Source organism: Dendrobates tinctorius, unplaced genomic scaffold, assembly GCF_039654945.1.
Source record: "Dendrobates tinctorius isolate UK_male_01 unplaced genomic scaffold, ASM3965494v1 ptg000018l, whole genome shotgun sequence".
NCBI classification, from domain to species: domain Eukaryota; kingdom Metazoa; phylum Chordata; class Amphibia; order Anura; family Dendrobatidae; genus Dendrobates; species Dendrobates tinctorius.
This window is the reverse complement of record NW_027361686.1, coordinates 12607995-12633610: the sequence shown is the minus strand read 5'-3', so window position 1 is coordinate 12633610 and position 25616 is coordinate 12607995. Positions and strand designations below refer to the sequence as shown.

Below are 25616 nucleotides of genomic sequence, written 5' to 3'. Positions count from 1 at the left end.
CGCAGGAGTGCGGAGCGGGCAGAGCCGCAGGAGAGCGGAGCGGGCAGAGCCGCAGGAGTGCGGAGCGGGCAGAGCCGCAGGAGTGCGGAGCGGGCAGAGCCGCAGGAGTGCGGAGCGGGCAGAGCCGCAGGAGAGCGGAGCGGGCAGAGCCGCAGGAGAGCGGAGCGGGCAGAGCCGCAGGAGTGCGGAGCGGGCAGAGCCGCAGGAGAGCGGAGCAGGCAAAGCGGCTAAGGAGCCGTGCAGACAGAGCTGTGAGGGTGCAGATGCACAGACAGGGAGGACACAAGGAAAAACACAGCAAGGAAGGGAGCCACGGACAAGGAGAAAGGGAGACTGATAGACAAAGGTAAGACTGAGTTCAGACAGAGACATAGACAAAGACACAAGGACCAAGACTCAAGGGCCAGGATATTCTGCCTCCTGGCAGGCGGACAGAGAAATACTAGGCAAGGTACCAAGACACAAGAGTACACAGTAAGAGCCTTCAGAGAAGGCATGATACAGAACAGGGCCTGGCTGGCTCAGCAGCAAGGAGCTAACTGAGTTTAGACATTGCACAGGCAAAGTTTCAGTGGGAGTGGTGAAACTAAATAGTCAAGGGCTCCAGGTGATTGGTCAGGGACAGATTACCCAGGTGCACCCTGACTGCATAAGAACCAGAGAGTTCAGGCGCCGCCCCCCTATACACACAGTCTGGAAACATGGAGAGCAGAGGCAAAGAGCTGGCAACAGACAGAATTCACAGCATGGCTTGAAGCAGAAAGTAAGTTGGTGTGCGGGGGATGGGAGGCCATGTAGTGATGCCAGCAGGGTTGTTACACCTGTAGATATTTCTGCTTCTAGTTCTTCCATCTTGTTTGTCAAGCTTCTGGCGTTTGCGAGCATGCAATTTAGTGGATTTTGTTTCATTCCAATCTCCTTTTTGTGGATGGTTTTAGAAATTTTCTTACCTCCCTTCCGAGTATATTGTCTTGGGTCTTCTTTGCCGCACCTCATATCCTTCATCAGAAAATTTTCTAGCTTCATGTTCGTGTCTAACATTTTTCTTCCCATCCCCTCTTCTAGTTTAACACCCTCCTGATAAGTGAAGCGAGTCTTCTGGCAAATGTGTGTTTCCCTGGTTTGTTGAGGTGTAGTCCGTCTCTGGCAAGGAGTCAGTCGTACAGGTAATTCACGTCGTGGTCCAGGAATCTGAATCCTTGTTGTCTGCAATATCATCTTAGCCAGTTGGTCGCATCAAGGATCCTGCTCCATCTTCTGGTGCCATGCCCGTCTACTGGAAGGATAGAAGAAAAAACTACCTGTGCATCCAGTTCCTTTACTTTCTTCACCAACTATTCAAAGTCCCTGCAGATTGTCGGTAGGTCCCTCCTTGCCGTGTCATTGGTGCCAACCTGTATCAGAAGAAATGGGTGGACATCTATGTTAACTATTTACACTAAAGTATCCCCATCTAGTGGCCTATTTGCCGCACCGCACTTTCCCTAACAATAGTGTGCATTCAACAATAAACAGGCATAAAACATTATTTACAAGGTAAAACATTAACCATTAGTTTACCAGGACAAATGTGGGGAATAACCAGTCCTGGTGACCCTTTACACTACATCTTTCTTTAATAATGGCTGTGCCCATATGAACACCTCTCCATTACTAAGCCGTGGGCTTGATGTCACCTGACCATACAAAGGTGACATCAACCTAACAAATATGAACCCCACTTGCCACCGCTACAGGACAAGTGGGAAGAGCCAAGCAAAGCACCAGAATTGGCGCATCTAATAGATGTGCCTTTTCTGGGCAGCTGCGGTTTGCTATTTTTAGGCTGAGGGGGACAATATCCATTGCCCCTTACCAGCCTGAAAATACCAGCCCCCGGCTGTCAGCTTTAGCAAGGTTGGTTATCAAAAGTGGGGGGACCTCACGCGTTTTTTTTAAATTATTTATTTAAATAATTAAAAAAACAGCATGGGGACCCCTCTATTCTTGATAACTAGCCTTGCTGAAACTGACAGTGAGTTTTTACTGGTTGGTTAGCAAAAATACAGGGGAAGCCACTCTTTTTCTTTTTAAATTATTTATTTACAGCGCAGGAGGAGCCAATGAATACTCCCATCCACCGCTCCTGCTCTCACTGTAATTTGTGGTAACAGGTGTCGGATGATGGGATCAGAAGTCCCATCAGCTGACACCAGTGACCGGAGGTAAAGTTTATACCTCTGATCACAGCTGAGCACTTATGCTGTCTTTTGACAGCATGGGAACCGCAGCTTTCTGACCGTGGGGATGATTTCACTGCCGATCAGAAGTGATGTTTGCTGCACTGCCATGCGCATGACTGCGTGGCAAACACCCGGTGTTCTGTCAGCCGATCCCGAACAGCCTCATATCTTGTGGGCATCAACATAACTCTCAGACTCATATATCCGTCAACCCCCCCCTTTATTAATTGCCACCTAACCTAGGGATTGTTAGAGCCATCGGAGTCACTGTGACTGAGCCACCCTCCGAGGAACTAGGCCCTGCATCCGACAAGGCGGTGTGACAATTTAAAAATGGTGCCACGAATATGATGAACCTTCTGTACCTGTATGTACACTAAATGTTTACTAAGACTGTGTTAACAGAGCTCACTACTCTGAAAGTGACACTCAAAATGGCAGACGAAAGTGAAAATGAGCATCTTTGCAGCAGCCCTCCTGATAAAGGCTCCACTGCATTTATGCCTCTCATCATGCCATATTATTTGGGAGCTCCCTGGATGCCACATTATATTGGGGAAAGCAACACATTATGAGACTTTAGAGAAAAAATGACTGCTTTGTTTCGCCTGTACCCCATAACCAAAGATCAAAAAGTGGAAATACTGAGTGGCCAACTCCAAAGTGCAGCCTTGAGAGAAATCAAGTCCTGGCCCAAAGTTCAGAAAAGGACTGGAAAACCAATCCTGGAGCAGTTAGAAAGCATATTTGAGGTCCGCTCCGCATCAGAATTAAAAATGTGTTTTTTCAGAAAAAAACAAGACGTTAACGAGTCACTAAGAGACCATAGTCTTTATTCTTACAAGAAGCTTGGAGGGCTGTAATACATGTGGAGCCCCAGGAGACCAGGGTTACAGATGAAGTCCTGAAAGAGCAGTTTATTGAAGGGGTTGCCACGGAAACCCTACGCAGTCAGCTGAAAATATTAGCGCTCCAGCATGCAGATAGCTCCTTCCAGGAATTCAAAGAACTTGCTATTCGGATTTTAAGGAGAGAATTTCTCCCAGTGGCTAAAAAACTTGAATTATCTACCTTAGCTAGTGATACAGCAGTTCAATCGTCGCATAATTTTCCAAGAAGTAACGTCCTGCTGTCACAAGCCACCCAAACGCAGGCTCCAAATACTAATGCTATGATAGAATTACTGAAACAGATGGCGGAGTTAGCTAGCGGACTAGCCTAGGTCTGCAAGAAGATAGACAAGCTAGAGAGCCCACAAATAGAATCTACACCCCGAACCCAAATGGAATTCCCTGCTGGACGCACTAGCCAGGAATATCAAACCCCATCTGGGAAAAGATCCACCGACCGCTTTGACAAGCAGAGTAGGCCATTCTGCAGATATTGTCATCGAGCTGGACATTTGAAACGTCAATGTTGGCTTTTAAAAGAACAACCCCCGAGGCACAGGGCCGCCCCTCTGGAGGACAGATGGTAGGTCCCGAAAATGTTACTTGGTTCTCCAGATATGTTGGACCTCGTCCAAAAGTGACCATTCGCATTAATGGAGTTCCATTTACCGCACTATTAGACACTGGTTCCCAGGTCACCACCATAACCAAAGACACCTTTGAAAGACATTGGGACCCTAACCTACTTATGCAACCTCCAGATCATTGGTTAGATGTCATAGCCACTAATGGACAGTCTGTACCTATAACAGGGTATTGGGAACCCACCATTTGTGCAGGAGAAACCCAACTTCCACAACAGGGAGTTCTGGTTGGAAACGTCCCAGAAAAGCCAGACACCTGTAATTCTAGGCATGAACGTCCTGCACAACTGTTATGGCAAAATGTTAGAGGCTCTTCGCAAATCAGTACCCACTGCTTCACAAGAACAGCAAAGAATTTTGCAGAGAACTATCAAAGTGTTGTCAACGCAGCAGCAGTTCAGTAATCCTTGAGGTGAGATCTGCTGTGCCCGCATCTGTGATGTATGTCCTGTCATTTTGCAACCCAACACTGAAACTATGCTGTGGTGTCGTGCTCGACCCAGGATCCAAGGACAAAACTATCATGCCCTAGTAGAATCCCTACCCATGGCATAGCATCCTATGCTTATGACTGCAAGGAGTCTTGTTACGGTATCTGCAGGAAAAGTACCAATTCGTCTGTTAAACCTAGGTGACACTGAAGTGTAATTGAAAAGGTACTATCCTGTAGCTCAATTATCCATCATTTCCTACCAGGATGTAGTGAGTTCAACTCAAAACAAAGCCCAACAGGTGACTCAAGTAGTAGAGGGGGACAGTGTAGCTTCAGAAGCCCTGTGGGGGTCTGACATACATGTAGGAGAGGTAACCACCCCATCTACACAAATCGAAGAAGTACTGAAGCTTTGTCGAGACTTCCATCAAGCGTTTAGAAAACATGCTATGGATTATGGTAAAGCACGGGAGATACAGCATACCATCCCCACTGGCTCTCATCCTCCCATTAAAGAGCGGTACCAACCCATTCCACCGGCCATGTATCAGCCTGTCAAAAAAAGATGCAAGAAATGAAAGATGCTGGAGTAATTCGCGAAAGTCACAGCCCTTGGGCTGCACCTTTAGTTTTGGTGAAGGAAAAAGATGGCAGTATCCGATTCTGCGTGGACTACTGCAAGATAAACAGCCTTACCCATAAAGACGCATATCCATTACTGCGCATCGAAGAGTCACTAACAGCTCTGGGGTCTTCTGCATATTTCTCCACCTTAGATTTAACAAGTGGGTATTGGCAAGTGCCTATGTCAGAGGAAGATCGTGAAAAAATGGCGTTCACCTCCTCAATGGGCCTCTTTGAATTCAGTGACATGCCTTTCGGACTCTGCAATGCCTCAGGAACTTTTCAAAGGCTAATGTAACGTTGTTTGGGCCACAAAAACTTTGAGACTGTTTTACTTTATCTAGACGATGTCATAGTCTACTCAATATCTTTAGAGGATCACTTACAGCACCTGGCAGAAGTTTTCCAGATTCTCATCAAACACGGCCTCAAAGTCAAACCTTCGAAGTGTCACTTACTGCAGACCCAAGTACGCTATCTAGGGCATGTTGTGAGAGCTGAAGGAGTGAGACCTGATCCGGACAAGAATGCTGTGGTCACAGATTGGCCCACACCTACTACCTTGATGGAAGTCCAGAGTTTTTTAGGATTTACGGGCTACTATAGACGCTTTATACCTACTGTAACTATGCCCAAATCGCTGCACCATTGCAAGAACTTTTACGTGGTCACCCAAAAAAGGAAGGAAAAAGATCTATTATCAGTCATTGAATAGAAGAGCAGGAAGTTGCCTTCCAGTATCTCAAGAAAAAGCTTACCACTCCACCTATTCTGGCTTACCCGGATTACAGCAAGCCTTTCTGTCTTTACACCGACGCCAGTCTAAAGGGGTTAGGAGCAGTCCTAAGATAGAAGCAAGATGGAAAAGAGCCAGCAATCGCTTTTGCTAGCAGATCTATTAAAGGAGCAGAACGGAATGATCAAATTTACAGTTCTTTTAAGCTAGAGTTTCTTGCTCTCGTGTGGGCCATTACGGAACAATTCAAGGACTATCTAGCTGCCTCTCCATTTATCGCCTAAACCGACAACAATCCTCTTGTTCATTTGAGCACAGTTAGATTGGGAGCTTTAGAGCAGAGATGGGCCTCAAGACTAGCTAACTACGATTTTATCATCAAGTATCGTGCTAGGAAATCCAATGAAAATGCCGATTCCCTGTCCCGATTACCAACCTCTTCAGATCCCCTGCCAGATGAAGATCACTGGGAGGAAGTGGAGATGCCAAACTTTTATGCCCGACTTGCTCAACAAAATGTGGCCAGTGCCCTTTGGCAGGAGACTTCCGCCTCCCAATCCCAGGAAGCTAGTTCAGACTCTCCGCTAGAGGAAAGTAGATGGATACAAGTACAGCCTGAAAGTAGTGTTATTGCAGAAATTTCAGAATTCCTAATCACGGGGAAACCTCCCGGGAGAATTTGTAGAGGCGATGCTGACCCTGAATTGATTCGTCTGTGGAGACAGCAAAAGCGGTTCTTTGTGAAGAAAGGGTTGCTGTATCGCAGTAGCTTGGATCCCATCACAGGAAGTCGTCTCCATCAAATTGTGATCCCAAGGAGAGATGTAGAAATGGTTCTCACCACCTATCATGATCAGTCTGGTTACTTTAGAGTGCGAAAGACAGAAGCCACAGTCCGTAGATGATTCTATTGGATTGGCATGAGAAGAGACATTGAAAAATGGTGCCAGGAATGTCACACGTCTGTGAGTAGGAAAACTGTGAAAGCTGATGATAAACCACAACTGCATCTCATTGTGAGTCGACGTCCATAACAAATGGAAGCCATTGATCATCTGAAGATAGAGCCCAGCAGGACAGGCCATAGCTATGTCTTAACCATCATCGATCACTTCACCAAATTTGTAGTTGCTGTCCCTGTGAAGGATTTAACTGCCCAGACTAACGCTGCTATCCTCTGGAAAGCCTTCTGGCTACCTTATGGATGCCCAGAGAAGATTTTGACCAATTGAGGTCCCGCCTTTGAATCACAACTCTTCCAAGAATTGTGCAAGTACAACAACTGTCAGAAGCTCAGGACTACGGCATACCACCCGCAGTGCAATGGGCTTTGTGAGAAGATGAATCAAACCATCCTGAACTTGCTAAGAGCTATTCCAGCTCACAGAAAGGCTGACTGGCCAACGCTACTCCCAGAACTCATCTATGTGTATAATAATACCCCGCAATGTTCTACGAGTACACCCCATATTATCTGATGTTTGGACGCCAAGGTAAACTATCCGCTGACCTTGCTTTAGGAGTGACTGTCTCCGATGAAATTAATCCTCTGCCTGCTACTGAGTGGGTGAGCGATCATCAAAGATGCCTAGTGGAAGCCCAAGACATTTTGGATACCCATATGGAAGAAGCTCGCAAAAGACAATAACTTGATTTTGATAAACAAGCAAAAGCTACACCTTTGAGTATAGGTGATAAGATCTGGTTGCGAAACAATCATTGGACAGGAAAGCTTGATACACAATGGGAGAGACAGCCTTACACCATCCAAGATATCCCTTACCTGGGGAATGACATTTATTGTATCCAGCGAGAGACTCAACAACCCAAGGTTGTTCTCAGGAATCGACTAAAACTCTGTAAGTCAGAATACCTCCATCCTGATTCAACAACTGTGGATGAGTTATTTGAGTGTGAACCTTTTCCGGAGTCCAAAAGATACCCACAGTTCATCTTTTCCAGTATTCAATATCAATGACCTATTATCTTGGTGTTTTGTTTCTGTGATGCCTACCTGTGGACAAAGACAGACGACTCCTAATGAAGAGTTGCCCCTTGCAAGAACAACCAACCTCAGAACTGACCCTGCAAAGATATATCCTGACTCTATGGAGGAATTCACTCTGGTTCGACGCTCTCAAAGAATCAACAAAGGTCAGTTACCAGCTAGATATCTGGACTAAAACATGTAGAATGAACTGCACGTTTTTCCCACTGTTTTCTTCTAGAAAAGACTACATTCTTCCCCTGTTAAGCACATAGACATTACTGTGACTTTTCCTCAGTTTGTTAGAGAATTTTTAGTTAATTTTTGTTTGTTCTAACACATTTTATGACCCTCCTTTTTGAAACACTGGGACTACTTCATGCTTAAAAAAAAAAACGGTGCAGCCACATTGATGGACTGTGTGCCCGGATCCTGCACCCGGAGACCAAAAGCACTTACACATTTTACGCATTATTTTAAGACTGTTACTTACGTCTATAAGCAGGAAGATTTGCTACAAGAACAAGATATTCTACCTCTGGAGAAATAGTTTTGTTATTTATTTTGAGTTATGAAGAAATGCTAAGTCTTCCTATTACAATGAAACCAAAGTTTGAGTTATAAAGTTTATTGTTGCACTAAAATGCATGTTTATCGAATGTTAAGATATTTTCATGATAATTTAGTGTCCCAAGTTTGTACAGGGAGAATATTACTCTATTTCTGGTACCTCAACATATACCTCAGTACATATTTTGCAGTCATTCGGGTTTCCACCGATATATTTACATGTCTGCCAATAAACCTCTTGACGGAACTCTATCTCGGAGTCCCGATGTGACCTATGGGGGAAAGTATTGTATGAACCCCACAGATTTGCTATACACATTGGGTTCTGCCCTCACTTAGCGCCCCACTGCAACTCACATGTTGCTCAGTTACTAGTCTACACCCCATATCGTAGAGGTTTAGACGCTGGTGTCACACCCCGCTGTTTGGGAATTTTGACTATAAAAGCACTTTGGTTCAAACTAGACATTGACCTGTATTATTTTATAAAATATATATGGTGGCAAATGCCGGGGATGGCTCTGTTTAAACCAGGGGGTATATGTAGTGACCAGAAAAACCATTACTAATGCATGTTATATGTCATATGGTTCTTCGACCGCTTACAATCTGGCTTCTGGTCACACCACTCCACTGAAACTGCCCTTACTAAGGTCACCAATGACCTCTTAACTGCCAAGAGCAAGCGACACTACTCTGTCCTCCTCCTCCTGGACCTGTCGGCTGCCTTTGACACAGTGGACCATTCCCTATTATTACAGACCCTCTCATCCCTTGGCATCACAGACTTGGCCCTATCCTGGATCTCATCATACCTAACAGACCGGACATTCAGCATCTCCCACTCACACACCACCTCCTCACCTTGCCCCCTATCTGTCGGAGTCCCACAAGGTTCAATCCTAGGACCCCTGCTCTTCTCCATTTACACCTTTGGCCTGGGATAGCTCATAGAATCTCATGGCTTTCAGTATCATCTCTATGCTGCTGACACACAGATCTACATCTCTGGACCAGATATCACCTCCCTACTAACTAGAATCCCTCAATGTCTGCCCACTATTTCATCCTTCTTCTCCGCTAGATTTCTGAAACTTAACATGGACAAAACAGAATTCATCATCTTTCCCCCATCTCACATGACCCCCCCAACGAACCTATCCATTACAGTAAATGGCTGCCCACTCTCCCCAGTCCCACAAGCTCGCTGCCTCGGGGTAATCCTTGACGCTGATCTCTCCTTCAAACCACATATCCAAGCCCTTTCCACTTCCTGCCGACTTCAACTCAAAAATATTTCACGAATCCGTTCATTCCTCAACCAAAAATCTGCAAAAACCCTAGTCCATGCCCTCATCATCTCTCGCCTTGACTACTGCAACCTCCTGCTCTGTGGCCTCCCCTCAAACACTCTCGCACCCCTCCAATCTATTCTAAACTCTGCTGCCCAACTAATCCACCTGTCCCCCCACTATTCCCCAGCTTCTCCCCTCTGTCAATCCCTTCACTGGCTCCCCATTGCCCAGAGACTCCAGTACAAAACCCTAACCATGACATACAAAGCCATCCACAACCAGGCTCCTCCATACATCTGTGAACTTGTCTCCCAGTACTTTCCTGCACGCAACCTCCGATCCTCACAAGATCTCCTTCTCTACTCCCCTCTTATCTCCTCTTCCCACAATCACATACAAGATTTCTCTCACGCAACACCCCTACTCTGGAACTCTCTACCACAACTTATCAGACTCTCACCTACCATAGAAACCTTCAAAAAGAGCCTGAAGACCCACCTCTTCCGACAAGCCTATAACCTGCAGTAACCACCGATCGACCAAACCGCTGCTTAACCAGCTCTACCCTCGCCTACTGGATTCTCACCCATCCCTTGTAGAATGTGAGCCTTCGCGGGCAGGGTCCTCTCTCCTCCTGTACCTGTTATGACTTGTATTGTTTACCATTATTGTACTTGTTTTTATTATGTATATCCCTCCTTACATGTAAAGCGCCATGGAATAAATGGCGCTATAACAATAAATAATAATAATATGGTAAGTGTTTTCTCTATCCTTTACATAATTGCATTTGTGACACCTGTTTCCCGTGTTGCCTTGGGAGGAGGTAAATTATTTATTATGCTGCCCTCTCCTGCCTTGTTTTGGTATTACAACTTGTAGTACTAAGCTACCCTCTTCTGCCTTAGTTTGGTATTGCAACTTGTTTATCTGATTTGAAAATAAGTGGCAGCTGGAGGTGTGAGGGAGACTGAAAAGGTCGTGTTACGTGCGGTTTTGGTGGTGAGAGGAGGTAGGAAATTGAGACTCCTCATCTAGGACAAGTGGGTAGTACAAATAGCACCTTTTTTGGAGTGCCTCACGTTTACAGCAACAGAGTGCTGAGACAAGCGAAGGAGCTGCAGAGCTGCAGATTTTACGGATACTCCGTTCTGATTAAGGTCAGCTAATCCTCCCCCTTCACGCAGCACAGTTAATCAAATGAAATGTTACTGCCATCCTCCCAAGGCCGGGACCGAGAAAAGGCTTTGACTGACACCATGCGTAAGGAAAATAGTATCTGCTACCCAAGACTGTTATATGGAAAAACATAAGAATTGTTGCAAGTATTCAGTAAAATTCATCTTTCAAGTTTGCACGGGACCCCTTTTGTATGCTTCTTTCGTTTGCGGCCTCATATCTTGCGGGCATCAACATAACTCTCAGACTCATATATTCATCAACTCCCCCCTTTATTAATTGCCACTTAACCTAGGGATTGTTAGAGCCATCGGAGCCACCGTGACTGAACCACCCTCCGAGGTACTAGACCCTGCATCCCACAAGGCGGTGCGAGAGGAGCATGTCAATTCTCTCAGCGTTTTTGCAGCATTTTTCACCTTTAAAAGGTGTAAAAACAGTATGTGTGAACAGTGCCTAAGCGGTGGAGGAGGCGGTTTTTCTCTCTTTTTAATTTTGCCATATGTACAAGTGATTATACAAGAATGAATGTTTCCAAATATTTTTTCCTGTACATTCCTTTTTTATCTTCGGTTTGGTATATATAATTGTCAGTCCGTAATAGTAGCCTAATGCTGTGACAACATTATTCCCAGCACCGACCTGTGAGTCATAAATGCATCTGGGCATGTTCCCCATGCTGTTCCCATTCCATTTGAGTGCTGTTTCCATCCATTTCAGTGATTTTCTTGCCCCCCCCGACATACTGGGAGGGTCTGTCAGAAAAATACCCAAGTTTCCCTTTGACTTCCATTATGCTCGTTACTCGAGTCGAGCACCCGAGCAGTACAACTTGCTTGTTACGAGTAACAAGCATCCAAGCATTTTAGTGCTCGCTCATCCCCATTAATGTGTTCATTCCTTGTAGGTTTACATTGAATTTGTGTGTTGTATGTGAAGTACTCACTGCTTGTAGGATTACATACTCTCTTTATATTGTATGTGGATTGTATCTATATTGCCTGCTTTTTCATAATTGTTCCTATTAGGGTATATCTTTATCTGGATCCAGAATAATTTGTTTGGAGTATGTGGTTTACCTTGTCTATTGCAAGATTCATGGCAGAAGGAATGCCATAGCATAATCATGAATTAGACAACTGGGGCATCATACATCCACCCATCACCAGCTCTGCCTGTTTTGGTGCAGCTTGCTGAAACAGACGTGGAAATGCCAAAAGTCTTAACCTTTGAACAACACCACATTGTCCCCAAATTTTGCAACTTCTCTTAAAGTTTTACATCAGAATTCTGGCATAGTCGCTTGTCTTTGTGTCTGGTGTATTTTTTGCTCTAATTAGACAAATTTCACATTGATTTTTCTTCATTAGTCCAGTCCTTAGAATTTCTTTTCCATTTGTGTAGCTATATGATGCATTATTTTATGTAGAAATATTGTTTTTTTAATAACACTTTGAGGAACTTCTAAATATCTTTATGTGAAAATGGAAAATTATTATTTTTTTAACTAACTACCAATATCTCTAAATTTATGTATGTGTTCTGACATTTACCGTATTTTTTGTACTAGAAGATGCAATTTTTTCCCAAAAATTTTTTGGGGAAAATCGGGGTGCGTCTTATAGTCGGAATATACTTGCAAGTAGGGTGGCGGCAGCAGGAGTTGGGCGATTCTGCGGTCCGACGCTGCAGGGCGATAATCACACTACTTTCTCAGGCTGGTGCGTCAGGTTCGGCGGTGCTTTGTGGTGTGGGGGGGCTCCGCCAGCATTTTGTGAAAGCCCGGAGCCCCCGCATATCCATTACTGCAATGCGGTGTCCTCCGGTAAATGGCCGCCAGGGGCAGCGCATGCTTAGATTGAGATCTTGGCAACGAGATCTTGTCCCGAGATCTCGGGAGAAAAAATCTCAGCACCCAAGATCTTGGGATTAGCTCTCGTTGCCAAGATCTCAATCTGATCTGAGCATTCGCTGCCCTCGGTGGCCGCTTTCCTGGAGCCCCCCCCACATCCATTACTGCAATGCAGTGGCCTCTGGGAAAATGGCCGTTGGGGGTGGCGCAAGCTCAGATTGAGATCTCAGCAAAGAGATCTTGTCCTGAGATCTCTGGAGACAAGATCTCGGCACCCAAGATCTCGTTGCTGTGATCTCAATCTGAGCATTCGCCATCCCCAGTGACCATTTTTCTGGAGGCCACCCTATTGCAGTAATGGATGTGTGGTGGGCTCCCGACTTTCACATAATGCTGTTGGTGCTCTGTGGTACGGGAACCTGCCACACCAGCCTGAGATGGAATTTCCCGGTGTTCAACGTATCACAGCAATGGATGTGCGGGGGCTCATGAGTTTCAGAAAATGTTGGCAGAGCCCCTGCACCACGAGCATCGCCAAACCTGCCACACCAGTCTGGGAGTCATATCGCTGGACTACCGAACAGCCCCTGTGACCACACTCCACTAGCGCTGCCGATCACCACCGGTAAGCTGAATTCGGACTGTAAGATGGACCCCTATTTGACACGTTAATTTTTTTCCGTATTTTACTTCTGAAAATTTAGGGTGCGTCTTATAGTCCAAAAAATACGGTATGTAGTGACTTATTAGAATCAACAACTTAAATATTTACTGTATAAAAAAGAGAGGCACTCACCCAGATGCAGTAAAAAAACGGAGTCCTTTATTATACCATTATAACGTTAAAACAAGGTCCACAGGAACAGCATGTGTGTAACGGACTGCGGGGAAAGGAAGATGGACGACGGCCGTTTTGCAAAGCAAGCACTTCAACGGGTCCAGGTCAATATACGGATCTGACCTTTCATACAAGTGTATCCACTCCCCTAGTGCCATTCATTCATTGTTTCTCTCTGGAACATTAAATATTTATAATCTAGGTACATTCCCATGGGTTAGAGAGTGCGTGCTGCAATACTGAACAGTTTGCATGTCTGAACAAGCCAATAGAAAGTTTAACTCAAATGAAGCAATTGATAAACAAATTCTATTTTGGGTCAACCTTTATGAGGAAATGTAGGCGTGCTTAGGTCACAATACAGTAGGATATTTTTTAAGAAAATCTATTTGCAAAGTTTATTTTAAATATTAATATTTAAAATGTTTCAATTTAACATATCAATAATAAAGACAAAATAAGAAACACTGTTTATATCCTATGGGAAAAAAATAATTTTCTCCCGGTCTTCAATCATTTTTTCTCTTTGTTTCATGTCTACTGCAATGGTCATTCACAAAAACTGCTCAAATCTGACTTCGGATCTGATTTATGGATTAGAGAACAGCGCCAAGAGACTACAGAAATATATCTAGTTTAATACAGAAGTTTAAGAAGTTGTTGCCAAAATATATGCTAGATTAAAATAGATTTTTTTTCTTTCCTAGGTCAAATGTCAGAGTGGAAATTCCGGTAACTTTTCAGCCAATTGAAGCAGTTCTTTGCAACAGTAAGTATAGCCTTATTCAAAAAGGGAAGAGGGTCAAAATGGGCTTCTGATTTATCATTCATACGTGTATATCTGAGAAGATCACATTGGTCGTCTGAGACAACATAGATTTTCAGAACGAGGTTATTCACAAATAAGGTTGGTGAAAAAACAGCGCACATTTTTTTTACATGTTGAGTGCTGCAGACTTTTCATTTATCGGACTCTCTGGAGAGTTTTAAGGTAAACTGTCTACAGGTGTTTATATCCTAAACAAATGAAATCTATGTAATGTTGATCAAATACTTGCCTTTTATCTTAGAAATCTTGGTTTATGTTTTAGAGAAACATATTCTTAAATTATTATGCAAATGAGCCCAAGTGCAATGGGTGGGCGCTGCACTTACAGCTCTGCAGCCTCTCGTCCCTATTCCCTTACCATTGCCTATCTTTTATCACTGATTTACAGGTCACTCTTATTTCAGTGACCTGCATTTCCCACCAGAGATCTACTTCAAATGCTGCCATTCCCTTGGATTAAAGATGCACAGTTAGGTCCTGATGGAGAAAACTGTCAGTGTCTGGTGTGATCTGCATAGTTTTTGTTTTCAAATAATTTTATTGGTTTTTTGGAAATAAACAGGGTAGGGAAAGGAAGGTAGGAAGGGAGGGAAGGGAGTGGGGAATAAACAACCTTGTACAGGTACGGAAAAAAAATGTAAAAACTAGAGAACCCACAAACAGGCATAGAATAACATATATCGAATAACAACATAAAAGAAAAAAAAAAAATCGACAATCCTTATTATGGGGTAACATTCTTGGAAGGACATACAGCTCCCAGTACTAAAGCGCCCAGGTTTAAACTTCAAAATATAGTGCCTCTTGTTAAGTCTAGTTGATATGAAATTTGTTGTTCCAGGTCTTCCATTTTTTTGAGTATTTGTGAATGTGATTGTTGTTGATCGCAAATCTGCTTTCTAAATCGCTGTGTTGGCCTATCTTGTCAAGTATGTCTGAAAACTTGGGAACCTCTGCTTTCTTCCACCATTGTGCTAACATGGTCTTGGTCACTAAGAAGATGTGTATGATAATGTGTCTTACCGAATCATCAAATTGTTCCATGTCTAAAGAAAGAAGTGCTCTTTCGGGTGTAATTATGAAGTCCTTAGCAATGAGGTTAATGTGCTGTGTGACTTGAAGCCAGAGGTTTTTGATTTTTGAACAACCCCAGAAAATATGGTAGAGGTTCCCTTGGTGTCCACAATCTCTCCAGCACAAGGAAGATAGCTCTGTGTTAAAATGCGATAACCTCGTCGGGGTATAGTACCATCTATTTAACAATTTAAAATAACTCTCATGAAGACCCATTGATATGTTGGAATTGTAAGTGTTTTTAATGGCCTCGTTCCAGTTCTCGAGACGGATATCAGCACCAAAATCGGACTCCCATCTCTTCATATATATGTTTTTGTGGCTCGTTAGGTCTTTGACAACAGATCTATACAAATTACGCAGACTCCAGAGGTTTTTATTTTTAAGGTTGCACAGTAGTGAAGATAGCATTTCATAATTCAAAGTCTTCCCTTTTATTAATTTCCAAATTCTGTCTTTCAACATAGTGTAAAAGACTAGCTCAGATGACGGTAAATTATATTTAACCCTGATCTCACCGAATTTCAGTTACTCCACTCCACTAAAAACATCCCCCACCCTTTTAATTCCAGTTTTCCCCCAAACCTCCGGTATCGGGAGATCATCCATCAGTGCCAATGAAGATAGAGGCAACTTTAAGATTTGCTCTGCTTTTTTGATATTTTTAGTCGGCTTAATGAGATCCCTCCAGGCTGAGATTATCGGCCGGAATATAGGATGAGATGAGTTTGCACTGGGCTTTTGCAGAAGGAAGTGAAAGAAAAGTTTTTGAATGGAACCTCTATCACTAGCATCTCTCTCCAAGCCATACCAAGCTGGATGCGTCATGTTTTCAGTAAACCAGTGCCAGCTCTGTTTAATGAGCGAGGCCTGATAATAAGCGTATATGTTGGGCAGTCCTGCACCCCCATGTTTTTTATTTTTGTACATCAAGTCTGCAGATATTCTTGCTTTTTTACCTTTCCAAATAAATAGTCGGATGAGCTCTTGAGCTCTATCAATGGTTTGGCGCGGAAAGCTAACTGGTAAAGTCCTAAATATGTATAACATTTTGGGAAGGATAAAAGTTTTGACTGCCAGAATCTTCCCAAAGGTGGAAGTCTCTAGCTGAGCCAAAAAGGATAGATCGCCTGTAATAGTCTTTATAATGCTGTCTAAATTGGCCCTAACTGTGGCTTGGATTGATCCTGCTATTCTAATCCCTAGATAGACAATCTCTTCCTCCTCCCAAATGAACTGGGTTTGGGCCTTTATTTCGCTAATTTCAGATTGTTTCATGTTTAGAGTTATAAATTTTGATTTGTTTGGGTTTATCTTAAAATAAGATGCTCTAGAGAATTTTTCTAGTTCAACTGAAAGGGCTTTAATGGAGTTTGCAGGATCCAGTAGCGTGAGGAATAGATCATCTGCGAATAATCCAATTTTAAAATTTCGTGATGGCAGTTCAAAGCCTTTAATATCATTGTTTATTCTTATTTTTTCGGCTAGGGGCTCTATGGCAAGCACAAATAGAAGGGGGGACAGGGGGCACCCCTGTCTCGTGCCATTGGTAATGTCAAACGGGTCGGAGAGGAAATTGTTTGCATAAATCCTGGCACTCGGACCCGAGTACAAGGCGAAGACTGTTGATAGAAACTTCTCATCAAAGCCAAATCTAGCGAGAGTTGCTTTTAAGTAAAACCAATTTAGCCTATCAAACGCCTTCTCGGCGTCCAGTGCCAGAAAAGCAGTTTGGGTTCTCAGGTTGGTCGCTAAATTTATCAGATTCAACACCCTTCTAGTTCCGTCTGAGGCCTGGCGGCCCTCTGTAAAGCCTATTTGATCATCCACCAACAGACGTGGAAGGATGTTTTTTAATCGGTTTGCAATGATCTTTGAGTAGATTTTAATATCGCTATTTATGAGCGATATTGGCCTATAGTTCTGTATCCTCTCGGGGTCCCCTCCTCCTTTGGAATCATGATAATTGTTGCCTCTAACATCTCCTTTGGGAAGGAACCCCGAGAGGACGCCAGATCAAAGACGGAAGCCAGCTGTGGAGCCAGAACTTTTGAAAAGGATTTATAGTAGTCTCCAGAGAAGCCATCCGGCCCTGGTGATTTTTGGGACTGCAGTTTCTTGATTACGTCAGCAATTTCTCTCTCTGTAAAGGGGCTATTGACATAACTCAAGTCCAGCTCATCGACTCTTGGTAGATCAATACTCTGTAGAAAAGAATCTACAAAATTCGAGTTAACCACCGGTGTTTGGGGGTCATCTTTCAGGTTGTCTTGCTAAATTTTCTCCCAAATTAGGTTATTTACCTTAACTTACGTAGCGCTCACTGGCATCCCAACCAGGCAAAGATTATTGACAATCTTTTATTTCAGCAAGCAATCATTTTGTTTTACATAGCACATGAATAGTCTCAAGATTTTAAAAAAATGACAGTTATGACATGAAAGATTTCAGCATCAATAATAATTACCGAGTTATTGTAGCATCACCCTTCGCATCGGGGGACCTCGATCAGCGGGAAGGGGTTTTCCTCGGTCAGCATCACAGACTAAGTGCGTCCACTTGAATCGTCTGGAAAGTCCCCACCCGCTGAGGAGGTCAGTACTTTTTATAATATTAATTGGAATGATCACGCACTGACATGCGCAGTAACTTGTTTCTTTTTCACATTCCTCCTTTATCTCAGTTGGTTTGGTTCTCACATTCCTCCCTTCCAACTCCCACAACAATGCCTGAGCAGGTGGTTGCTTTTCACATTCCTGAGTGTGTGCTCTCCTCATGGTAGGAAAAGTTCAGATTCCGGTCACAATCCATAGTATCCAAATGGATGTTTCAATGTACTGCAATCACTACCTTATTGACTGGATGCCTATCTATACCAGTCTCTCACTCATGCATATCCCATTTGTATCACACAGGTTATAGAGATTTTTAAAGAATTCTGCAAACGAGTTGACAATGTCCCTAGGGTGAGTTTTGGGGTCACCCGAGGGAGATACTATCTTATTTATTCTCCTTTTAATTCTTTCTCTTTTTAATTTCCTCATCATAAACCTGGTAGGCTTGTTAAGAGACGCATATGATTTGTACCTAGATGCTTTGATGGCTGCATCATATTCCTGGTAGATTTCAGATCTCAAACTCTGTCTAAGTCTCAAAATCTCAGCCTGGACGGTCTGGGAAGGAACTTTAAAGTTTGTTTGTTTTTTCTCTAGATCGTTAATTTGGGCCTGTAGGTTTGAAATATTTTCCCTATTTCTCTTCTTATGTTTAGAAAGAATTTGCATAAGACACCCCCTCAGGACCGCTTTATGGGCGTTCCAGACCGTGAACTGATCTACTTCACCAGATACGTTTTCCTTGAAGTAGTTTAAGAGAGCGTTTTCTATCTCTTGTTTGTAATCTGGTATATATAGTAAAGCTGAGTTAAGCTTCCAGCGGAATGGTTTGTCGGGGAGGACCCACAAGGAAGTCAATGAGAACCGGGGTATGATCCGAGATGGACTTCTGCATGAAGCGAATGTCCTTAATTTTGGACAGAGTGAATATGTTAGTAAGTAGAAGATCTATCCTGGATGCTGTCTTATGTACATCTGAAAAGTGGGAATACTCACGTGACAATGTATTCAAGCAGCGGAAAGCATCATAAAGCTCATTTTGAATTAACCAGTCTTTTAAAGCTGGGACCTTGTGGCGAACTAAAGAGGATGAATCAATGCTGCTATCTGGGACAATATTAAAGTCGCCCAATAAGATGAGTTCGCCTGTTTTAACTTTGTCAATTTTTTTGATAAGCTTGTTCAAGAAGCGAATGTGTCCCTTGTTGGGTGCGTATACATTCACTATTGTGCATGGCTTTTCATGGAGTAAACATATGAGTATATGAAACCTGCCCAAGGAGTCTGGTATCTCTTTGATGAGCTGAAAAGGAACGGTGCCACCTACCAATGTGATGACCCCAGCCTTTTTCTTTGTGGAAAGTGACTTGTACATGTGTGGGAAGTTCTTGTGCTGGAAGACCGGGTGTCGATCGGAAGCCAGTTTAACCTCCTGAAGGCATACCAATTCTGCCCGGGTTTGGTTGATCTCCTTCCATACCGCATACCTCTTATTCGGACTGTTGAGCCCCCTAACATTGTACGATAAAATTTTCATCATTAGAATGCAATATCAAAACAGGAAAGGGAAACAAATAAAACAATGAAATACAGAAAAAAAAAAAAATTACGAACTTGAGAGTTCTCCTGGAGGACTCCAAACTGGTTGGTGTCTCACCTTTGATCGGGGGAAAAACGAGAAAAAAATTAAGTGGCAAGTTCCCACAACGATAAACTGTAATTACGGGTACTAATATTCATGTTCAGGAAAAGGAAATAATAGTGACCCCCTAATAAATTCAAACATAAGACAAAGGTCAATCCTAATCCCTATCTCTAAAGGATGGCTCATCCATCAGGAATTTAAGAAACCTCTGACCCTCGTGAGGAGTATAGATGGGGTAGTGTTTATCTTTATACCAGACTAAAAGCTTGGTAGGGAAACCCCATCTATATGACACTCTAAGTTCCCTAAGTTTAGAGGTCAGATCTCTGAAGGAGCTTCTTGCGTCCATAGTCTCTTTGGAAAAGTCTTGGAAAATCTTAAGATCCTTATAAGGCTCAGGGGGTGAACCTCTCTCTCGCAAAGATTTTAAAACCTTCTCCTTGGTTTCAAAGAAATGGACCCTGAGGATAGTGTCCCTGGGCTTTTCCTGTGGGACCCCTTTGAGACGTGGGAGGCGGTGTATACGATCGATATTGACTTCTAATTCTGTCAGTTTTGGCGATAATTTTTTAAACAGATTTTTGGTGTAATCAGAGAGATCTGCCTGGGAGACCGACTCAGGGATACCTCGTATCTTTAAGTTATTTCTCCTGCTTCGGTCTTCCAGATCCGTCAATTTGTTTTTAAGGGAAATAACCTCCTTTTTGAGGAGTGAATTCTCCTTTGAGAGGTAAACTATATCCCTCTCCGCCTGTACCATCTTTACCTCATATTTCTCAACCTTTTGGCTAAGATTTCTGCAAGTTTCCTGTAGGGCCTTGGCCTGAGTCTCAAACCCTATTTTTAGGGCATCACTGAAGGACTGGAAGAGATCCGCCATGAATCCTTCAGTGGCTTGTTTGTTGGACCCCTTGTATTCCCCCAGGTTAATGGATGGAGGAGGAACCTCAAACGAAGGAAATGGACCTCCGTTATCCCTCCTAGGCTTCTGCCTTTCAGGGCTTGTGTTTGGAGTATAGTCAGCTGAGACACTGTCGGAGTCCTCAGATGAGAGACTCCCAGTCTTTCCCTGATCGCCTGGTCCCTTCCTTTTGTTTGATTTGGAAGTGTCCATTTCCTCCGTAAGAGTCTCAATTGGAGGGGGGGTTTAATGTTGCCCCCTAAATTTTTATTTTTTTGAGGCGTTTCAGGTTGTGTTTTAGATAGGGTTTTGGTCAATGAGCTATTAGTACCTGATCCCCCTTTTGCAACTTTGACAGATGCAGGGTTCTGAGATTTTTTTAGATAAGACATTTTTGGCTCGTCTCCTTTCAGGGGTGACCTAGATTTTATTGGGCTTAACAAATTAGAGATATCGTTGTATGATTTAGAGTGTGCCCCAAAATTGTGCCTCGTGACCCTGTGTGGGCTATTGGAAGCTCTGCCCCTACCTGACTGCATCTTGGTTTGCCACAAACCCTTCCCAGACATCAGATCTATGCAAACAAGTTAAGAAAAATGGTAAAAAAGCAAGTTTCCCAAAGGAGTTAACTGAGAGACCCTTAGTGAGCGTGAGTAAAGTCACACAATTCTGCAGTATCAATATCAGCAGCCCACTGTATCTCTGATCCTCAGTTGAAATAAAGGTAATCTTCTGTTATAATTCACTGGTCAGATGGATACCAGGCACCGGGACCACCAGCCATGAACTGCAGACTCTGTTATATTGTATGCCTGCGCCGCTGATATGCTGAAAGCAGCCAGTGAACAATCCCTTGGGACACTATATGGGGATAAAGAGTGCCTCCAGATGCCTGTGTCCTTTCCCCAGTACCCCTGTGGTTAAGTCTCTGCTGTGTTGCACAGTTCATGGGAGTATCTGTGTCTGTCACAGGGGAGACCGCTGACTGAACGCTGCAGGGCCTGTGACGTCAGGTCTGCTCAGTGCTGACAGGCTGGAAGCTGGGAGCAGTCGGATCTACTTCCCATTGAAGTCTATTGTGGCTGTGAGCACTAATCAGCAGCCGAATCTAGTGGCCCAAACTCGGATGTGCCTCACCTTTGCTGTCTTCAGAGGCTCCCCCTGTGCTTGTCGCCCCCTGTCCGGTCCTCAATGTGGCTGTGGAACGCTGTTCTTAGCCGTTCTGATGTCTGTTCAATGGGTCCAGTGGTATCCCTCCGCCTCTCTGCTCTGTGACAAGAAAGTAATCCCTGCCGGTGTCCTCTGCTTATATCCTCGGCGTGTCAGTCCAGAAAGGGTCCAGATCAGCTCCTCTGACCCCGCTCTCCTCGCAATGGCCGTGAAACTTCCTGATTTCGGTGGCACTCAGTCAGAAATCCAGAGGGGAGATTGTGCATAGTTCCGTATCCCTCCACCGCAGCAGTGCCATTATCCTCTGCACCCCGCAGGCAAAAAACATTGCAGGCAGTTACAATCAAGTTGTGCCTTACCGGGAGGATTCCAAATAAAGTCCTGATGGTCCTTATTACTGGCGATGAGCCTCCAGATCCGTCCTGGCTTATATACAGCCCACAGTAGCACTCCAGTCACTTCCAGGAAGGCAAATGGTGGGAGGGTGATGTCCCTCTGTTTCTCCTACACCACTACTGTCCCAAACTTTTAAAAGTTCATATCTTCGGTCTCCTTTGGTCCAGGGTCCTAGTTTTAGGCTCAGAATGTGCACCAGAGTTTCAGGAATAGAATAGGGTCCAGTATGGGTTGTTTTTGTTAACCCTTTGCACGCTTTTTTGTTGCTTTAGTGTGTGACTGTGGGAGCTTAGAGCTCTTGCCTCCTACATGCTCAGAGTCCAGGCCACGCCCCCATCTGCATAGTTTTTGAGTAAATTTAACTCACTATTTTACTTAATTGAATCCTACAAACTACAGGTTCATCTCACAAAATAAGAATATAATCAAAAAGTTAATTTATTTCAGTTCTTCAATACAAAAAGTGAACCATATATTATATAGAGTCATTACAAACAGAGTGATCTATTTCACGTGTTTATGTTGATGATTATGGCTTATAGCCAATGAAAACCCAAAAGCCATTATCTCAGTAACTTTGATTACTTTATAACATCAGCTTTAAAAATTATTTTAAAACCTGAAATTTTGAACTACTGAAATGTATGTTCAGTGAATGCACTCAATACTTGGCATGGAGGCGATCAGCCTGTAGCACTGCTGAGGTGTTATGGAAGCTCAGGTTGCTTTCATAGCAGCCTTCAGCTCGTCTGCATTGTTGGGTCTAGTGTCTCTCATCTTCCTCTTGACAATACCCCATAGATTCTCACTGGGGTTAAGGTCAGGTGATTTTGCTGCCCAATCAAGCACAGTGGTACTGTTGCTTTTAAACCAGGAATTGGTATTTTTGGCAGTCTGGACAGGTGCCAAGTCCTGCTGAAGAATGAAATTTCCATCTCCAAAAAGCTTGTCGGCAGAGGGAAGCATGAAGTGCTCTAAAATTTCCAGGTAGATGGCTGTGCTGACTTTGGTCTTGATAAAACACAGTGTACCTACACCAGCAGATGACATGGCTCCCGAAAGCATCATTGATTGTGGATACTTCACACTAGACCTTGAAAATCAAGGTCCCAGAGTCTGGAGGAAGAGTAGAGAGACAGACAATCCAATTTGCTTAAGGTCTAGTGTGAAGTTTCTACAATCAGTGATGGTTTCATGAGCCATGTCATCTGCTGGTGTAGGCCCACTCTGTTTTATCAAGACCAAAGTCAGCACAGCCATCTACCAGGAAATTTTAGAGCACTTCATGAAGGCCTGGAGTTCCCGCACGGTTCGAGGAACTGGCCACTTCTGGATAGCAGCCACTTTTTCTAGTGAAGGCAGAACTCCGTCTTGTGACACTGTGTGGCCCAGGTACTCGATCTCTCTCCTGAAGAGGTGGCACTTCTTTGGCTTCACATTCAGCTTATGAGCCCGCAGTCTTCCGAGTACCTGTCAAAGCCGGGCAAGATAGTCTTCGAACGAGGCAGAGAACATAATGATGTCATCCAGGTAGATGAGGGTAGCCTCAAAGTTTAAGTCTCCCAAACACTTTTCCATCAGCCGTTGAAACATGCCCAGAGCATTGGAGAGCCCGAAGTGCATCTGGTTAAACTCGAACAATCCCACAGGGAGGAAGAAGGCAGTTTTTTCCTTGTCTTTCTCGGCCATGGCCACTTGCCAGTATCCGCTTGCTAGATCCAAGGTGAAGTGCTTGGCTTTCCCCAATGCTGTCAAGGATTCCTCGATGCGGGGTAATGGATATGAGTCTCGCACAGTGCAGGCATTGAGTTTCCTGTAATCTACACAGAACCGGAAGGTCCCATCCTTCTTCTTGACGAGCACCACCGGTGCCTCCCAAGGGCTCTGACTACTCTGCACAACTCCTGAATCCAGCATCTGCCTCAATAATGTCTTCACCTCTTGGTACATCTTGGGTGGGATTTGCCGGTATCATTCTCGAATTGGACGAGCGTCCCCGGTCGTTATCTCGTGTGTGATCGTTTCAGTACAGCCAAAATCTTCGGCGTGACGAGCAAATGTGGCCTGATTTTCCCACAGCATAGCTTCTATCGCCCGCGCACACTCTGGGCCAAGAGCCTTCACATCCACTTCCATTTGGTCAAGGATGATCCACCCATTCCACTCTTGGGATGGCTCCTCTTCAGGCCCCACAGCAACTGCCAGGGTCCACCCCACACCTTCGATCGGCAATAAAGACATCTCCTTCTGACTCACCACTTCGTCTTTGTGTAGGTACACCCAGGCCAGATCTGTCCCCCAGGGCAAAGTGACTTCCCCAGGGCCCACGTTCAAAGGTGGACCACAGCTATCATGCGAGCTATCATGACTTCTTGGTCCACTCCTCCGCCTACCACAGGCTGAACTATCACCTCCAGCCCATCAAGCTTGTGATGAGTCACCAAGGTGTAATATATTTTCTCGCTCGGGAGGCAGGATTACAGACTCCTTCCCAGGGGCCCTGATGACCCCTACCGCCTGATAAGACAGCACACTCTTCTGTGTCCCACAGACGCGGATCAGTCGCTGAAGGGCTTCCTGAGTAGGCTTGTGTGTGGCAGCCTTTTTCCAATAACTGGGTCCTCGTTTGGTGAACATTATCTGATCGAGTTCTCGTAGGATATTCATTCCCAGTACAATAGGCACATCTTCTTTGATGGGCACAGGGACTAGCAGGATCCCTTTCTTTCCTACTTCTTGCCGACAGATTCAAATATTCATCCACACGACCCCTGTGACCAGGATTGGCTGTTGATTGGCAGCAATCAACCGTATCAATGTCTCCTTCTCTGGCTTGGCCAGGGCTTGAAAATGCTGTTTGAAATATGATTCTGGCATCGTTGTCACTTCTGAACCGGTATCTATCAAGCAATCCACTGGAACGCCCTCAAATTCTGCATGCAGGATGGGACTCCTAGCAATCTGGTGTTCATTATGATAAGGAGTGGCTTCTCTTCTTGCTTTCGCCACAGAGTGCCGCGTTACTGCGGGGGTTGGTAGTTTAACAGTGGTTGTTGCTGGCTATGAGCATAATTCCGGCAGTCTCTGGCAAGGTGCCCTTGTCCTCCACATTCCCAGCATTGGATGCTTCCTCTTTGCCGAGGGGCCCCTGAGCCTGTCTTCATGCCTCTGATGCCTGGCGGGGGGAGCTTGCACCCACTGACCCCTTGAAGGTCGGGCCGAAGGATGGTTATATGAGTGCGTTGAGACAGACTGTTGTTCTCCCTTTCTTTGCTCCATCCGGGTTAATTTGTCTTGCATACTGACAAGAGACTGCTGCAAGTTGTGCACTACCTGGACCAGCGCCTCCTGATGATTTGGGTCTCCTCTGGTATTGGCACCCTGGACACGCATCACACCAGACACGTAACTGTCTCCCTTGCTTCGGGCCACTGCTTCTGCCAGGATTTGACGGAATGAAAGAGTCGGATCTACACGGACCTGTTCTGACAGTGCTCTCCTCAAGGATGTGTTGTGCAGTCCCAGAATAAATTGTTCCTGGAGTATCTGGTCTTTGGAGCCCATCCGTCTCTCCTTTGCACTTCTGCCAACACTTCTTGCAGTGCTGTTGCGTAATGAGAAATCCCTTCTTCTTCCTGCTGCAGTCTAGAGAAAAATTTGGCGCAGAGATGTCCTGCGCTAGCAGTTTCACCATAGATCTCTTCCAGGAATTTCAC

General features: G+C 44.4%; 1 protein-coding gene across 1 annotated transcript in view; it reads left to right on the top strand.

Annotated features, from left to right (window-relative positions):
- LOC141082546 (NXPE family member 1-like) overlaps nt 1-25616 on the top strand; it is a 357108-nt gene that overhangs the window by 150879 nt on the left and 180613 nt on the right. The window contains exon 3 of the mRNA XM_073566467.1: nt 13978-14039. Within this exon, the coding sequence (XP_073422568.1) occupies nt 13978-14039 (62 nt within the window). The remainder of the gene's footprint in view (nt 1-13977; nt 14040-25616) is intronic.